Source organism: Gossypium hirsutum, chromosome D06, assembly GCF_007990345.1.
Source record: "Gossypium hirsutum isolate 1008001.06 chromosome D06, Gossypium_hirsutum_v2.1, whole genome shotgun sequence".
Lineage (NCBI taxonomy): Eukaryota > Viridiplantae > Streptophyta > Magnoliopsida > Malvales > Malvaceae > Gossypium > Gossypium hirsutum.
In genome coordinates this window covers 21746555-21765500 of record NC_053442.1, presented here as the reverse complement: position 1 = coordinate 21765500, position 18946 = coordinate 21746555, and the positions used below count along the sequence as shown (strand labels likewise).

The 18946-nt window shown below is 33.4% G+C and overlaps 2 protein-coding genes across 2 annotated transcripts; one reads left to right on the top strand and one right to left on the bottom strand.

Annotated features, from left to right (window-relative positions):
* Positions 1-12916: 12916 nt before the first annotated feature.
* On the top strand, positions 12917-16125 carry LOC107901561 (GTP-binding protein At2g22870). Its single transcript, XM_016827617.2, has 4 exons — positions 12917-13564; positions 14521-14590; positions 15316-15478; positions 15682-16125. The coding sequence occupies exons 1-4, from the start codon at positions 13081-13083 to the stop codon at positions 15898-15900; spliced, it is 936 nt and encodes a 311-aa protein (XP_016683106.2). The 5' UTR covers positions 12917-13080; the 3' UTR covers positions 15901-16125.
* A 699-nt stretch (positions 16126-16824) lies between these two features.
* On the bottom strand, positions 16825-18712 carry LOC107901560 (60S ribosomal protein L37-1). The gene is made up of 4 exons (XM_016827616.2): positions 18510-18712; positions 18280-18415; positions 17088-17189; positions 16825-16998 (listed from the first exon to the last, which is right to left on the bottom strand). Exons 1-4 carry the CDS (start codon positions 18510-18512, stop codon positions 16952-16954), a joined length of 288 nt encoding a protein of 95 aa, XP_016683105.2. The 5' UTR covers positions 18513-18712; the 3' UTR covers positions 16825-16951.
* Positions 18713-18946: the final 234 nt, after the last annotated feature.

The window sequence follows — 18946 nt, the reverse complement described above, 5'->3', positions numbered from 1 at the left end:
GATTGTATTTGGGATTTGGTACGATCCCATCATTGGAATAATTTTGCGCAACCCTAACCGAACCACCAATTGACACCATTGCTTATGAATTTTATGCCTCCCTGAAAGATAGGGAGAATCGTAAGAAATAAGGTGATACGATCGCTCTCATTATCTTTTGGGGCAAAGAGGTGTCGGTTGCACCTTGTAAGATTTGTCAATATTACAATGCCCCTTATTATACCAATGATCATGTAAAGGTGTTAGATTTATTTACATTCAAGGATTTTGATAAGGAGGGTATAATAGATTATTTGACAGAGGGGCATGGTGAGTGGACTCGCTATGCCAATACCAAGGTGCCCTGAAATTTAACATGGCCATCATGTTCCGAATGGCCAAGATTTTGATGCAATTCATTTGCACTCGCCTAACACTAACTCACAATGCTTCTGATGTTACCGCCTATTGAGCGGTTATGCTTTATTCTGTTTTATAGAAAGAGCATATTTGCATCAGCCACTGGATTTATGAGGAAATGCTCAAGTACATACGGAGTAAGTATGTACTTTTCGCATTTGATTACCGCTCTATGTGGTCTTGTAACACTCCTTACCCGATCCAGTTGTCGAACCCGAGTAAAAGGATCCTACGGGCAAATACCAAACATTACAAGTAATTTATTAACCAAAATCTCAATTAAATATCATCAAATCATAAACTATCAAAGAAAATAAATTGGTAATCTAAAAAAACCTAATCGTAAAATATAGGCAAGAAATAGGGTTTAATTTTAAAGAATTCAAAATCTTGAAGTTTTAAAGGTTGTATCTATATTTAATTGTTGGGTATAGATACAATATTGATACCTTATTAAAATTCGATACCAAATCACGTTTCTATTTATTATGCAAAACAAAAGTATCGATATTTATTCTTTGGTATCAATACTTTATTAAAAATATTGATACTCATATAAAAATCAATACCATTTTAGCATTCTATTTGTTTTAAAGAACAGTTCATATGGTCAAGTATCGATACCAAATACAAAAATATTGATACTTAGGTCCAGAAATGGTAAAATCCCATCTTTAAATTGTTCATTTCAAGCCAAATCACCTATAATTCAAATTATCACAATATCAACCAAAGGAATACCACAAATATCACATATACAATCATCCTATGTGTCTAACCAATATGCCACCAATGGGAACCTCAAATGAACAATTTAAAAATCATCCAAGATGTATCATTCAACCATACCAAACATGCGTGAGTTCAATCATCCAAACTATTTCACATTTGGTCTCACATTAGTCTTATAACTTAGGTACTAAAACTACCAATCCATTTCAAGCATAGCACAAGCATAAGCATCAAACTTACCAAATCATTTTCAAAACATAACCTAAGCATATCATCCATCATTCATATCCAAGCATCAACCACAAACACATCACATAGTAAGATATTTCTCAAACATTGAAACATTAGGTACATAACCTAACAACCTAACAGTACATCAACAACAAGACTATTATCTTCATTTATATATATACAACCACTTATAAGCATAATAACCAAATGCCATCAAGATACAAGATAAGCATTATAACCAAAATACTTCCTAAGTACATGCCTAGATCAAAAAGATTATATCACAAATGATTGAGTCCGGGATTTTCTACTGGATGCTGAGTTGACGATCGAATCGATAAGTTCCTAACCTACATACTGGAAAAATAATATTATACTCTAAGTATAATTCAATGGTATTTCTATAATCCAAACATTAAAATATATTGTAAGTCATAAGAATGCATAAATTAAAATAAAGATAATATGTAATGTACAAAATCAATATACCAAAATTAAGGTATGACAATCGCATTTCCATAAGTTATTTGATAACATAACCTATAAAATAACACATTTCATCTCAATTTCCAATTTCTTGGATTCATTAATCATAATTAATCAATATTCACAATTCAATTCACCATTTCATGATCCATTTCACATTTCATTTTGATTTCTCATAATTTGCCATTTCAATATTGAATATCTCAATTTTACCATTCATTTCCCTAATAACACGAATTGGACTCTAATGAATACACGGATCCAACCAATACACCAGTTTGGCACCCAGTGCCTCATCGGATAAACCCGAAGCAATAATTGCACCCAATGCTATAAGTGAATTGACACCTAATGTCTCATCGGTTAAACCGGAGCAACTTGGCACCCAATGCCTCATCGACTCATGGTCGAAGTCACCTTGAACTCTTCCTATCCTATGGCATGCCAACTATATCTGACTTTACCCGAACAATTAATAGGGTTTCCATTTCATATTTAATTACCAACCAATGTCTCATCTCATATTTATTTTCAATATGTAAACATTTATTCAACATATATATAGCAACCACAATTATCCCAATACTTACTCAATTTTCATATTTATAGAGAATACACACATTTCTCAAATATACTCAATTTAATTCTCATAATTATCAATCAATTCAAATCACCTCAAATGAATAAAATTTTAACCTCATAATCTTACCATGAATAAATATATCAATAAGCAACAATTTATATGTTAGTTCGAATTATAGAAACACAAATCATAAACTCCAAGCTATTCGCCAATGACTTTGCCTTTTCCTTTCTATTTCGAGGAATCGAGGTCGATTTTAGCTACGGACTAAAACAAATATAATAAATTACCAATTCACAGCCAATTTTGCATTCAATTACTAAATTATGAAACTTTTTTATTTAATTCAATTTAGTCCCTAAACCAAAACTAACATAACTTTTACAATTAACCTCAAAATTCAATACTAATTTCACTCTCGGCCTATTTAACTCCCTATTTCTCATTTCTAACCCAAAATTTCAAAATTGGTGCAATTTAGTCCATATAGCATAAAATCATCAATTTAGTTTACAACTTAGTCATTTTTCAACTCTAAACTTAAAATATATCAAAATAATCCTTAGAACTTTAACTATTCCTCCATGGAAACTTTCTCAGTCTTTAACGATATCGAAAATTATGACATGGTTCAACTAGCCTAAACTATTGGGATTTTAAAAACACAAAAATTACAAGAAAAAAACTAAATTGAAATAACCAAATTGAGCTTAAAAACCAAAAGCCCTTGGTTGTTCGTCTTCTTCTTCTCCCCTAGCTTCAAATTGCTTCTTGGATGAAAGAGTTTTGCTTTCTCTTTCCATCCACTTGTTTTAATTTTATTCATATGTTTTGTTTTAATTAATTATTATAACTTAAAATTTTATAACATTTTTAACAGATAAACCATGTTACCGACCACTATTATTAATCTTTGGGTCTAGTTGCTTCAAAAGTCCCTTTGCCATATACTACCTTACAATTTAATAACAATTCACACTTTTATCACTTACGCGATTTCATCCTTATACATTAATTAAGCCCTAATTCAATAAAATTTCGTAACCAAAATTTAGTTCACTTCTAACATAACTCCGTAAATATTTATGAGTTTGGCTTATGGAAACAAGGTTTCGAACCCACACTTTCCAACACCACTAACTTTCAAGTCGTTACAAACAAGGTGAGTTAACATATAATCATATCATATAGTAATTCATATAACATTTCAAGTAACTTATAAACAACATTTCAATACCAATCTCATTACCGATATATCATTTAGCCATTTTCATATCAAGTTCATACCATTCCATTTCAACTTATTTCATTCAATAACCATTTAACCCGATGAACTCTGATAAACATGTTCAGATACATGAGTAACTACACCACACCAAGGCACCGTAGTGCAAAGCCTGTAGGCTATCATTCATATAATCGTATAAGCCCCTCCACCGTACTAGGGTCTCCGTAGAGACATAAAACTCACTAATTTGTAACAAATGTTAGATTCTGATATAATCAATAATAAACTCCGTACAATCACATTCTCTGTATCATCACATATATCCCGTACCAACGCACAAATAACCTTATTTTCATGTTAATCGTAACCTATCATTTATTACATTCACTCAGACATATTTAGCTCATATAACCATTTCTTTACAATTTAGTCCATATCTCACATTTTTGTACCAAATTGCAAACAATTCAAATTTCAATCAAACATACACAAGTTCATAATTCAAATACATAATAATCTCAATGAAATCATACCATTTGAACTTACCTGGCAAAATAGCTTGTCTATTATGATCTCATTTAGAAGATTTTACAGGAAGCTCACAGTAATAGCTTGTCTATTCATCCTGGTAGCAATAAAATATACGGTGATTTGAAACAGATGTACTGGTGGCCAGGTATGAAACGAGAGATCTCAAAGTTTGCATCGAGATGTTTGGTTTGTCAACAAGTTAAAACCGAACATCAGGTACCTTTAGGTTTATTACAGCCAGTGATGATTCTAGAGTGGAAATGAGAGTGTGTCATGATGGATTTCATATCCAGATTGCCTTTATCACCAAGAAAGAAACAAGTTGTGTGATTATTGATCGTTTGACGAAGTCCACACATTTCATTCTAGTGCGTATGGATTTTTCACTTGAGAGATTAGCAAAGTTGTATATTGTTGAGATTGTCAGATTGCACGGTATGCCACTTTCTATTATTTCTAATACAGATCCACTGTTTACGTCTCGATTCTAGAGCAAATTAAATGAAGCTCTAGGTACTCGACTGCATTTTAGCATAGCGTTTTATCCACTGACCGATGATCAATCCGAGCGAGTAATTCAAATACTCGAGGATATGCTTCGATGTTGTGTTTTAGAGTTTGAAGGTAATTGGGAGAGATTACTACCATTGATTGAATTTGCATACAACAACAGTTATCAAGCGAGCATTAAAATGGCCGAAGGTGCTGAACTCCGTTATACTGGACTGAGCTCAGTGAGAAAAAGCTATTCGATATTGATTTGATACGGGAAACTGAAGAAAAGGTCAAAATAATAAGTGAAAACATATGGTTTTTTCAATTGAGCATATTCTGAAACTTTCGTTATTAACTTTTGTAAAACTCATTTCAAATTTGCAGCAAAAAAATCCTTAGCTTGTTTAATTTTAAAAACTAATCTGAAAATTATTAATAATTCAAACCATCTTATGCGAGAAAATTAATCCGAGTTTCCAAACGCTGCTCATTCCTAATTCTGTCGATTACCTGTAATGGTGAAATGAAAGGGGTGAGCTATAAAGCTCAGTATGTAACTTAACTCAAACAGAAGCACATATAACATATCAAACAACTTAGAATAACGCAGAGAATTTCAACAAGTTCAAATGAGCAAAATTGTGCATGCATGATTATGCCAATGCATATTTTCAAAAAAAACATTCCTACCCAACTTTGCTACACACCAAATAGAGTTCCTCAGAACTCGTCCATCCAAAATAAACCAACAGATATATGTGGAACAATGCCACCAGAGTTGCAAATAAATTGCCAGAACAAGTATGGGTGGTCGAGCCACCATAATTGCAGTCAAGCTACCATAAAAGATATGTGGTCAAACCACCAGATAGTGTAGATCATTAAACTACCAGAACTTCCTCCTTACAATAATATCCCAACTCCATGCAATGTGACATGGCATGTAAATTCAAAATTAGAAGAGTAAGCATGTTGAACATACAATCATATATTTAACAAAAATCAGTAGGCATGGAATTTCATGCTTTCCAGAATAGATATGTTTGAATTCAATAATAACAAATCAATTTAATCAAAATAGCCACAATGTCTCATGCCATAAGAATTGGAACAAAACATAACTTATCAATAATCGTATACACTTGGCTAATAAAAAAATGCTAATGGTGCTCACTAATTTACATATCAGAACCACATTGTATAAGGCAACATACCTCTAGAATTTATGCAATCATATTAGAAAAACAATTTTTATTTGAAAGACATCATACATATCACTTATCAAACTTATAAAATCATTGACCTCAAAAATCACTTCAAAACCCAACCCTAACTAAAATATATAGCAAATGAGCCCACACGCCCGTGTGGCCCACATGGCCTGACACACAGCTGTATGGCATCGACAGTGAATTTTTTAGCTTTGCATCGTTTGTTAATTTTTAGGATAGAAGGTACACATCTGGTCATTTTTTGACGCCAACGCAACAACAACAAAACCAATACCTAAACGACACCCAACGTAAAGATTAGTGACAAAAATGAGCACTGATTAAAAAGAGAGTGACCTTTACTTCCTAAAATTTTAGCCAAAAATAGTAGGGCATTTGGCCCTAACCACCATAAACAACCTTCAAAAATAGTATTCAATTACTTATCTTTTGCTAAATCAGTTCCCGAAATAGTTCAAATCGTTAGAAGAGTATTTTTCATGCGATTCTCCCCTAGCAAAATCACAAAAATAAAGCCATCATAACAAAACCTCTCAAATAACATCTTCCAAACACATATTTCTTAACATAAAACGGTATTGTACTAATACAAAAACTTACCACACCCTTTGGAATTTCGAATCACACACTCCCAATTAGCAAAATAAAAAACTAAAAATGCACAGGACAAAACCATCGCAAAACAAATGTGAAAACGACAAGGAATTAAAAATAAGAAATTGTTTTAAGAAAATTCAAAAGAGTCACAGAAAAATAGAAAAGTTAGAGAAGAAAACGTTAAGGAAGAAAAGTTTTTGTAACAAAAGGAAATAATGAAAATTTGAGGGTTGAGGGAAAGTGGGATGTGAGAGAGAGTGTGGGAGAGGGAGAGGAACGTGAGAGAAATTTTCTTTTGGGGAGATTTAAAAAAACAATTAAAAATAAAATCCCACTAAATTCTAACCTATCAGATTTTTCAAAATTTGAATTTAACTCAAATTCTATTCACATGGCGACACAGACGAGAATAGCAAAATATTTTCACTTTGCACACACAGGATTCAAACACGGGACCTCTGGGTAAGTTAAAGTCTTACCACTAAACCAACAGACTCATTCTTAATAATTAATAAGCTAGATATTCAAATTCAATGGTTGGAACAAAAAATAACAAAAATTCAAAGGAAATGATTTGAACACAAGACCTTAGGCACATAAGTAGAACTCTTATTCACTAAACTAAATTAATTTACTTGACACAATTCTTGCAATCTTAATTCAAAAACAAGACGTGGCCACTCTTAGTTTACTAACCCCAATTTCTACTAACCCGATTTTTGGGATGTGACAAGATGTGAAATTTGAAGGTTGATTTTGAATTTGGATTTAAAAATTTTCTTATTTGAATCAATTTGCGTGTTAAGCTATTTTTTTTTACATTTTCTCTAGTCTTTTTAAGAATAATGTTTAAAGGTTAAATTTTAAGTTATGAAACTTTATGAAGTAAACAAATGCCGATTTTTGTAAAAATAAATTTTGTAAATGCTAAGAATATGCTAATGTGACATCTCCTATCCTGATAATCGATGATCAAGGAAAGGGTTTTATGCTTTTCTCTTTCTTTCTTCGTTTTCTTCTTTACACTACTTAAACCACTGTCCTCCACCTCTCACCTTTTCCACCATTCACTGCCTCGCATAACTCTATCTTTGGCCCTTCAACACCCCCATCACCTCATCATATTTATAATTCTTTTTAATTAATTAATAACACATATGACATAGCTTGTTAAGTCATAAACAGGAGGAAATTAAAATCATTGTGTCAATGGGCTTGATTGTACCTTAATAGACTCTTTCAAAGCCACATTCATTGATCTTAAGCAACTAATTAAAGCCATTAGCGGGTTATCTAAGCTCTAAGAAAGAGAATACCCACAAACTGTGACGTTTTACTTCGTACAACTCTGGTATATTGTGCAATGAAGCTACTATAAAGCATGAGGACTTGGTGATCAAATCAACCTTTAAATGCTGCTTTGATTTTGTTAGGATCGACCCCATTAAGCAACAAGTAACAAAAAATAGTGGAATAAATTGAGAAATTGAACACACAAATTTAACATGGAAAAACCCCTCCAAAAAGGATAAAAAAAACCACGGGCAAAGACAATTTTACTACAATAGCAAAAGAACGAAGAGTACAAAAGATGGAGATAAAAAAATAAACCCCGAAAAACCCAAAAACAAAGAATCCTCAAAACGTAAACACAAAATTCTCTAAATGTATTATGAGTTCTAATCTTTAGTGGGTGTGTTTTCTAAGGTTGCAAAAGAACTTATTTATAGGCTAAATTAGTAGGTCAAATAAACTATGCTAATAAATGCTAAATATATTATACTAATAAATAGTAAATCTTCTAGAAAGAAAATATATTTTGTTTAACTTGACTTGCAAGCAATATTTTGTTTAACTTGACTTGCAAGCAATCTCTTAGAATTTGGGTCACACAACTCTAACAATCTCCACCTAGACACGAATTCTTACAACGCCATCTTTGTCAAAGCCCACGACAGGCCTATCTTGAACTATGCAGGGAATTAACTGAGTCGAATCTATGCTTAAAAGCTGGAAGACTTATAGCCTTCGGCCTTTACACTGCCAAATCAAAACTAACCCGGGTCTGATTTTCACGAACATAGTGCCCTAACTTTTCAAAACCTACATCCAAAAGATAACCTCTCTTCAATGAAACGATCATACATTTTTCTCTCCTATGACCAAGTTTCCTCTGCTCTAAACTAGTTGGCTTCGACTCCGTAACGAACAAGGGACGTCTGACTTCATTGGTCACTGTAGAACCTTTTAGAATATAAAGACTCTTGGTTCTTTTACCTTTTAAAGAAATGAGAGCTCCACGAGATACTTTAATGCCACTCGACTCGATGTTGATTCTACATCCTTTTAAGTCTAAAATACTCAAGGAGGTAAGATTCTTTCATAAATCAGGTACATACCTGACATCTGAGAATGTCCTAATCGTCCCATCGTGTATCCTAATTTTAACAATACCAATACTAATACCAATTACCTTACTAGATGAATCGTTTCCCATGCGCAAAACTCCACCTTCAACTGAACTGTATGTAGAGAACCATTCTCTATTGGAACACATGTAGAAAGAACATCCCAAATCTGGGATCTACTCAGATGTGAGCTTGGAGTTATTGCTCGTTGACACTAATAAGAAATTATCACCGTTTTCATCGGCCAAATTAGCACCAGCTACATCTTTCTCGTTACTCTCATCAGCTCTTTTATTTCACAGTTTATAGCAATCTGCTTTGATGTGACCTAACTTTTTACAATAGCGACACATTTTGTCTCATTTCTTTAATGCTACCAAAATGGAAGCTTGCTATCTGCCTTGCTATCCAAACCAAACTCATTGTCAAGTTTGTCTCTACTCAACAAATGACCATTCACATCTTCGAATAAGAGTTTATCTCTGCCATAAATCAGGGTCTCCCTGAAAGACTTGTATGAAAGGGGTAAAGAGAATAATAATAGCATAACTTGATCTTCATTGTCAATATGAACATGAACATTCTTTAAATCATTTAAAAGATTAATGAATTGACTGATGTGATCTTTAATAAGCTCACCTCCATTCATGCGAAACGTAAATAGACGTTATTTCAATACTAAATGATTAGCCAGAGACTTAGTCGCATAAAGAGTTTCTAACCTTTTCCAAAAGGAAGATGAGGTCTTCTCTATCAATACCTCCTGCAATACCGTATTCACGAGGCACAGCTGGATTGCAGCCAAGGCCTTTTCATCAAGCTCTTCCCATTCTATTTGATTTAGATTCTCAAGCTTTTTCCCAGTAATAACCTTTTCAATTCGATTTGAACTAGAATTATCATCTGAACTTGCCACAGATTGAAATTTGCCTCACTATTGAACTTCTCAATTTCAGACCTTGTTGTTGCCATCTCTGAACAGGCTGATCTATGAAAACTGAACTAGCTCTGATACCACTTATTAAGATCGACCGGATTAAGTAACAAGTAACAAAAAATAGAAAAATAAATTAAGAAATTGAACACACAAATTTAACGTGGAAAAACCCTCCAAAGAAGATAAAAACACCACGGGCAAAAATAATTTTACTATAATGGCAAAAGAATGAAAAGTAAAAAAGATGGAGATAAAAACTAAATCCCGAATAACCCGGAAACAAAGAACCCTCAAAACGTAAACACAAAATCCTCTAAATGTATTATGAGTTATAATGTTTAATTGGTGTATTTTCTAAGGTTGCAAAAGAACCTATTTATAGGCTAAATTAGTAGGCCAAATAAACTATGCTAATAAATACTAAATATATTATACTAATAAATACTAAATCTTCTAGAAAGAAAATATATTTTGTTTTTTTCGCCAAAATATATATATTTTGTTTAACTTGACTTGCAAGTAATCTCTTAGAATTTGGGTCACACAACTCTAACAGATTTTGTTCCTTCATTCTTTCAATTCTGAGGCTAATATTTTTCCCTTGCTTCAAAACTTGTCCTTGAAATAGTGAAAACACTTCATTGCATTGAATTTCATAAAGCTAAAAGAACTCGATTCTTTTTCCAAATTTTAAATGTGATTCTTAAGCTAAATCCCACTAAAAGTAGCAAAAGCTTAGAAAAATGGGAAATTAACAAGACCTAATTGAGGGAATGAGTCATAAATGGTGAAAACGGAAAGGAAAATCAAATTTGGCTTTAAATTGAAGTGAATATGATCTTGCACACATGTTAGTAAAATAAACAATAATATAAAATATTTATTTAAATCACAAGATCAAACGAGAACAAAAATATACATATATAATAATAATAATAATAATAATAATAATAAAGAATAGAAATAAAGACTAGATCGAAATATTATACTCATAGGTAGGCAGGAAAAACGGACTAGTAGTTGAGGCCTATTTTCACAGTTTCCTTAAGACAGATTCGGTCGCTCCTTTGGTGCTGGAGAAACGTTGGTCGATTGTCTCCCAAGATACAACAACAAGATGAGCACGATAGTAGCACAACTGCAGTGATCAACGAACAGTAGCCTTGCCTTCGTCTATCACCGAAAATAGTTTGAAAAACGCCTTTGAATGTTCCTTTGATTTCCTTCATTCATTCTTTCATTTCTGAGGCTAATAGTTTTCCTTTGCTTCAAAACTTGTCCCTGAAATAGTGAAAACACTTCATTACATTGAATTTCATAAAGCTAAAAGAACTCAATTCTTGTATCAAATTTTAAATATGATTCTTGAGTTAAATCCCACTAAAAGTAGCAAAAGCTTAGGAAAATGGGAAATTAACAAGACCTAATCGAGGGAATGAGTCATAAATGGTGAAAATGGAAAGGAAAATCAAATTTGGCTTTAAATTGAAGTGAATATGATCTTGCACACACGTTAGTAAAATAAATAGTAATATAAAATATTTATTTAAATCACAAGATCGAACGAGAACAAAAATATACATATATATAATAAAAAAGAACAGAAAGAAAGACTGGATTGAAATATTATACTCGTACGTAGGCAGGAAAAACGGACTGGTAGTTGAGGCCTATTTTCACAGTTTCCTTAAGATAAATCCGACTGCTTCTTTGGTGCTGGAGAAACGTTGGTCGATTGTCTCCTAGAACACAACAATAAGATGAGCACGGTAGTAGCACGGCTACAGTGATCAACGAACAATAGTCTTGCCTTCGGCTATCACCAAAAACAGTTTGAAAAATGCCTTTGAATGTTCCTTTGATTTCGTTCCTTCATTCTTTTAATTCTGAGGCTAATATTTTGCCCTTGCTTCAATACTTGTCCTTGAAATAGTGAAAACACTTCATTGCATTGAATTTCATAAAGCTAAAAAACTTAGTTCTTTTCCCAAATTTTAAATGCGATTCTTGAATAAATCCCACTAAAAGTAGCAAAAGCTTAGGAAAATGGGAAATTAGCAAGACCTAATGGAGCGAATGAGTCATAAATGGTGAAAACGGAAAAGAAAATCAAATTTGGCTTTAAATTGAAGTGAATATGGTCTTTCACACACGTTGGTAAAATAAACAGTAATATAAAATATTTATTTAAATCACAAGATCGAACGAGAATAAAAATATACATATATTTAATAAAAGAATAAATAAAGACTGGATCGAAATAAGTTCTGCTGAGAAAAAAAGGCATAAAAGCCCAATCGGTCTATAAACATTTTGCTTCACCCACGTCGTGCGAGTGTACATCAAACCGTAACGAGTTCAGATTTGTGCCCCTCCTACATACAAGGGAGAGCTTTAGTTTAGTCATTTGATAACAAACAAGTTGGTTCACATATATAAACGTATTCTACAGTTGATATCTAACCAATGTGGAACTAAGCTTTTCATTTTTCTCAACATAATTCACAAGTGGCTTACTTTGAGCATAAATTTCCCATTCATCACTCAACTATTTTGAGCATATGATATACCATTGTAAAGGTCTCATGAAGTAAAATATAAAACTAAAATTTTATGATTCAAATCTCCATCTTTACTAATCGAGAATATGCCTCAAAGTTTCCAAAAGATCTATTTTTTCCAACATATGATAATGGAAATTCTACTTAAGAAGAATTGCTTTGGATAAATGAGTGGCATTAATTAATTAAGAAAAACTATACATATAATGAGGGTGATGGTGGTGTTGAGTGGCTAATGGTTGTTGAATATGGTGATGGTGATGAAAGATGGGGAGTAAGAAAAAAAAAATGAAAAAAGAAATAAAAATTGAATTTAATAGTGAATCTAATGAGTTTAGCGGTGGAATGACCAGCTTGATCAAATTTAAAAAATTATTGTGACTAAAATAGAAATTTATTAAATTGCAAATTCTAAATAAAAATGGTCACCAAAATAGAAATTGACAAAGGGGTGAATTTATGCTAAATTAAATAGATATAGATAATGTAGATTTTTAGGTTTGGTCCGGATATTGGGCCCAAAATTATAAATACGCTGGAGAAAGTGTTAAACCAAAGGGTCCTTCTGAATCAAAACAATATCAACAAAGATATTTTAGCAGTGCTGCATTTGTGCTTTTGCGTACTTCAACGAAGACGAACAATCCATCAGCTTGAGTAATGGTTGTAACTCAGCTTCCAAGGTTTCATTATTTAGTCTTCAAAAATCCGCCGCCAAGTTTCAAATTTTTCCCCAAACCAAAAGTACCCATCAAATCCACTGCCTCAACGCTCTTCTCTGCTCCCAAATCCACTCTTTCCACGACCGAACCCATACCCATCACCGATTTCTCACTCCCCGACGAACCCAAACTCGAGATTTCATTGGACAAGTTGTTTGTTCCTCCGGAGACCCAGGTTTCTTGCGATGATTCTAGCTTAAGCACCAGAATCTTGAAAGGGTCGAACATAGTTCTGAGTAAGTACGCAAGGGACGCTCAAGTGGTTCAAGCTGAGTTCGTGAAGAGCAGTGTCAGGACTGAGGATTGCCCTTCCGATGGCTTGCCGGAGTTTGCTCTCGTCGGCCGCTCGAATGTCGGGAAATCCTCGCTTCTTAATTCACTCGTAAGGAGGAAACGCCTTGCTCTCACCTCTAAGAAACCTGGTAAGCTGGTTTATCAAGTAAATTCATGATAATTGTAGAGCTGTGATACTGATAGATATATTTGCATTTGTTCATTTCGATTTATTAAAGCTGGGTTAGATATTAGAAACAATAGATTGTGCAGTCAATTTCTTTTCGCACCTTTAGTAAGGATTGAAATTATAGTAAAGTATACTCTTAAACTCCTCTCTGTTAATGGGATGATAAAGTAGACAGACCTGAATTCGAAAACTCGACCGATCAGCTTGAACTTGATCGTACTTTATTTGGTTATAAGAAATCAACAATCTGATCGCGGCCAACCTCGAACCCAAACTGGCCGAAATCCAAAACAAACCTGAATCTAAAATGATTCAAACTTGTTGCAATTGGAACTTTGAAATGACATGATCAAACAACCCAAACTCAATGTGATTGGAACCTGCAATGACCCCACTTGAAACACTTGAGCATCATAAACGAATGATCCAAGCTCAAAATAACTTGACCCTGGCCTGAACCGACTTGAACTTTTAGAACCCTGATTGGTTCGCCTAATTGAGAGGTCTACACTTTTTTTTAGTTCATGAGTTGCACTGGACGTACCTAAAATATGGTTCTAAACATCAAAATATTCCAATTAAATTCTATTGTTCTGATCAGGTCCATCAATCTAGCAATCAGTTTTGACATTAAATATCAGCTTGAATCTCACGTGTTTAAAATATTTATTTATGCGGAGCCACATTAGATTCAAGTTGGCATTTAACACCAAAATTGACAGCTGGACTGATGGATGTACTTCATGGGAATGATACTTTAGTTTGAGCATTCAGTTCAAACATTTAAAGTCTAGGACTAATTTAAAATTTGATCCATAGTTTTAGGACTTAAATTCATTAAAGTAGAAATCGTTGTCTAAATTCAAAGTTTTATAGTAGATGCATGTTTACCAATAGTGCTTTTATTCCTTGCAGGGAAGACACAATGCATCAACCATTTCCGCATCAATGATAGTTGGTACCTTGTGGATTTGCCTGGATATGGGTATTGCTTTACCTTCAATTGCCTCCTATATAATCTGTTCTTTCTTTACACCTTGTATGAATGGATACATGCCTACAAGCTTTATAATTTTCTGAATTTCCTATCAGTGGAATGTTAGAAACTTACATCCATTGAAGTTATTCACTGTCCCGGAGAAAAATGAAACCATGTACTCTTCTCATGAATTATATGGGATAGGGCTTAATTGAATCACTTTTTCCAACTTTAAGCCATGACGGATTGATATATATAATCTTTTATGTCATCTTATTTTTCTGTTCCAAGTTTATTTGTTAAGATAAACCAGCCGGATTCCGACATTATTTAAGATGCAAAAGGTACTAATAAAATTAGGGTTAGGGTTTAGGGTAAAGAGTATGATACTTCCTTTCTTTTGTTGAACTGGATGCTAATAAGTATGCCGAATTCTCTTTTGACCTCTGTTATGGTTGTCCTGAGATGCAGATGGATTGACATTGACCCACTTTGGCATAGGTTCCTAGGGTTCGTGTTTTGCTTTGTTCGGCCTTTGGGCTTGCTGATTAGGAGTGAGCCTTTGTGCTCTTTTGTTAGGGGTGGACTTTGTACTTTTTTTTTGTTGAATCGTTGTATTCTTCTTTGCTTTGAATGAAGCTTTCGTTATAAACAAAAAAATAAAGTATGCTTTTTGGCAGTGGCATACTTGCATTTTGATTGTTGCTTTTGTTACACTTTTTCTTGGACAGCTATGCATCTGCACCTCAGGAACTTCGAACGGATTGGGGAAAGTTTACCAAAGACTATTTTATCAACCGTTCAACCTTAGTATCAGTTTTCCTGCTTATAGATGCTAGCATTCCCGCAAAGAAAATCGACCTGGAATATGCTAGTTGGCTTGGTCAGAACCAGGTAATGCCATCCTTTCTAACTAGAAAGAAAAAGGAGCACGAGGGTATGAGCAACCCGCTTTGACATGTCACTTATGTAGTCTTCTCTAGACAAAAGGGGGGAAGCTCCCCGTTGATCTTTAGTCTAGACTTTCTGTGCATGCTGATATTTCGTGAAAGTATGTCATATGTTTTCTTCTTAACCCTTAAAATGTGATTATGCAGGTCCCAATGACGCTGATATTTACCAAATGTGACAAGCGGAAGAAGAAAAAGAACGGCGGAAAAAGGCCTGAAGAAAACGTGAAGGACTTTCAGGAGCTGATATGCGGTTTCTTCCAGACAGTGCCGCCATGGATAATGACCAGCAGTGTTACAAATCAAGGGCGGGATGAGATACTGTTGCATATGGCTCAACTTCGAAATTATTGGCTGAAACACTGAAGGGAAGAGAACCCATGGTCAAAGCTTTTTGTATGTTGTTAACGTAGTTGATTTTCAAACGCCATTTATTTCAAGTATCCCAATGATTACATTTTCATTCCGATACACAATCAGTGTCTGATTAGGGATGGTAAGATAACTGGAATTTATCAGACTGACTCAGACCTAACCTGACCTTATAAGGAGATATATAACTTTTGAAAATCAAGTTCAGTGATTGGGTGAGACTTAAAGTAAAATGTTGGGGTGTTTTATAAATGTATATTAAAATATTAAAAAATAAATACTTTCATGAAATACTCACCTTTTTTAATGCCTATTTTGTATTTATTTTAATCATAAATCTTTAATTTTTATTACTGTAAAAATAAATGTAATATTTTTAAGACGGGTTTTTCATTATTTTTTATTGCGAATGTTCAAATTTTGGAACGAGGTCACAGTAAGAGGCACAAAAATATCTCAATGGCAAGTACGACAGGCCCCTTTTTGTCGCCATCCATATGAATATCTGAAACATGCATTTGATATAAAACCAATAACTAAACTAGTCGATTCAACCAATAATTAAATAATTAATTAAAACTCATAAAATTTAAGAAAAAAATTATAAATTATAAAAACAATTCAATCACTTTGTTATTTCTCGAGTCAATCCATTCCAAACACTTTGCTTAAACCTCTTATCTGGACTGATATACTAACCGATTCTCTATTTAATTGGTCCATCTGATTCCAACAACACTAAAGTCTCTTGCGAATTGTCTCGAATGCAGCATATAGTAAACAAGACACTTTAGATGGGGTTCGTTCTCACACAAAATGTGCAAAAACCAAAATTTTAACATCATGGATGACATACCACTATGACACTATCTCACAAGAGAAAAATGTGAGAAATCAAAATGTCGTGAAGATTCATGGTAAAACACAACTATCTGTTCATGGATATTAGGTTGAAATAATAAAAGTACAAAATGATGATAAAAATCATAAAAGCTTCTAGTTTGTGTAAATTCAGAAATCTCAAAAACAAAACACCAAAACCAACTTAAGATGCAGCAACAGCTGCCTTCTTCCTTGGAGTTGCTTGAGTGCCTGCCAACAAATTCAACAATAATACATCACTATATATATTATTCAACAAACACGTTTTCGTTTGATTCAATCAGGAAACTCAAAAGTACCTTCTCTAAATTCAGTTTTGAACCTTCGGGGCACATGACGGAGGTACCTCATGCGGCCTGTCCCAGTCGTCTTTCTTCTAATAGCCTTCACACTCCAGTTATCTAAACCCAGAAACACAAAGCCAATTCAACAAATAACTCCACCAAGCTTATATTACCATTAATTAAAGTTCCATAGTTCAGCAAACAAAATTGACTGAAACAAATATATCAGCAACAAATCCAGGATGCTATCTTCAACAACAATTACATAAAAAGATTGCTTGACATTGTAATTTTTACCCAAAACTTATACTAGAACCACGATATGAAAGATAAAGGATGTGAGTCTTAGACTGAAAAACTGCAAGGAGAATCAATTTTAAGTGTGCTCAATAAGAACAGAAAATGAGATGAAAAAATATGAAAAGTGACCATTTTCATCCCATGCATAAAAAATATCATTCCAACTTGAAATGATAAGAACAGAGAAAATAAGAGATATAAGTTAAGTGTGCATATTAACAGCACTGCATTTTCTTTGAAATTTTCATTTTCTTTTCTTTCATGCAATTGATGGAAAAGAAATTTTCCTTACCATTATTGCATCTTTCCAATCAAGCACACCAATTAGACCTATCAATTGGGCAGAATGTGTCATCAGATCATTCTGAATCAGGTCAACTCGGGTTTTACAACTTTTGGTTCATTTCAGGCCATGCCAATTTTAAGTTTGGGTCATTTCAGATTTGGATCATTTCAGGGTATGGGTATGGGCTTGGGTTTCCAGTGGTCCAGCCATTACAGGTTTGAATATTTTAAGTTCTAGTCACTTCAAATTCTGGTCAATTCGAGTTCCGGTTGTTGACTTTGGTCAAATTGGATTTGAATTTTAGTTGTTCAAGTTGGTTTTCAGGTTCAGGTATAACACCAATGAATTTTTTATCTTCCTTTTTTCTCCTACTTCATTTTTCCAACTTTCTACCTAATCAACCAAAGCCTGAGAGAATGAATATAGAAAAATGCCAACAGTTTGCATTCTGTTAAAATAAAAATCAAGAATACAGATAAACCATAAATTTAATGGGATGATCGATTCTCGTGAATTCTTCAATTTTTTTAAGAACCTTCTCTAAGGTCACCTAAACAAACTACAATCCAGAAATTATTAAAATATAAAATGATTCAATTCAACATGCAAAAGAAAACATACATTTTCGGATGCGGCTGGCAGGGTAGCCACAAGCACCGCAACGGCTCTTCTGGAGATGGAAGCTACGGCGTCCACATCGAACGCAAAGTGTGTGGGTCTTATTCCTTCGCTTTCCAAAGCTTCCAGTTCCTTTTCCCTAAAAAATATTCAAAATTTAGAGTGAATTTTAGATCCTTCATTAACATGACCAAAAAAAGGGAGAATTAATACACAATAATAATTTATAATACCATTTCTTCTGTCGCAGCTGCTAACAAGAACCCTAGAACTGTGCGGGGATTGAGGGAAAAGTTTTTGAGGAAAATTAGGTTTATGAATCTAAGAAATATATATGTTGATTTTCTGAATATGGGTTCTTAGGGTTCCATTTTAGGGTTGGATTTGGGCTTTTTATTATTATTATGTAGGAAAAATTAATGGATTGTAGTTTCATGATTCAACCCAAATTCTTATTCTCCAATTACTCTTGGAGAGAAATTTGCTGGTTAAAATATGCCATAGCTCCCTATCCTATTTATAAATTTGAAATTTAGTCCTTTTACTTTTTAGATTTCAAAAATCAAATCTAATTGTTAATATTATTAATATTTTTTGTTAAATTTGTTATTGTGATATTTTGAAATTAAAAAAAAACCACAATTAAAAAAAACCACTATGAAGCCATGTA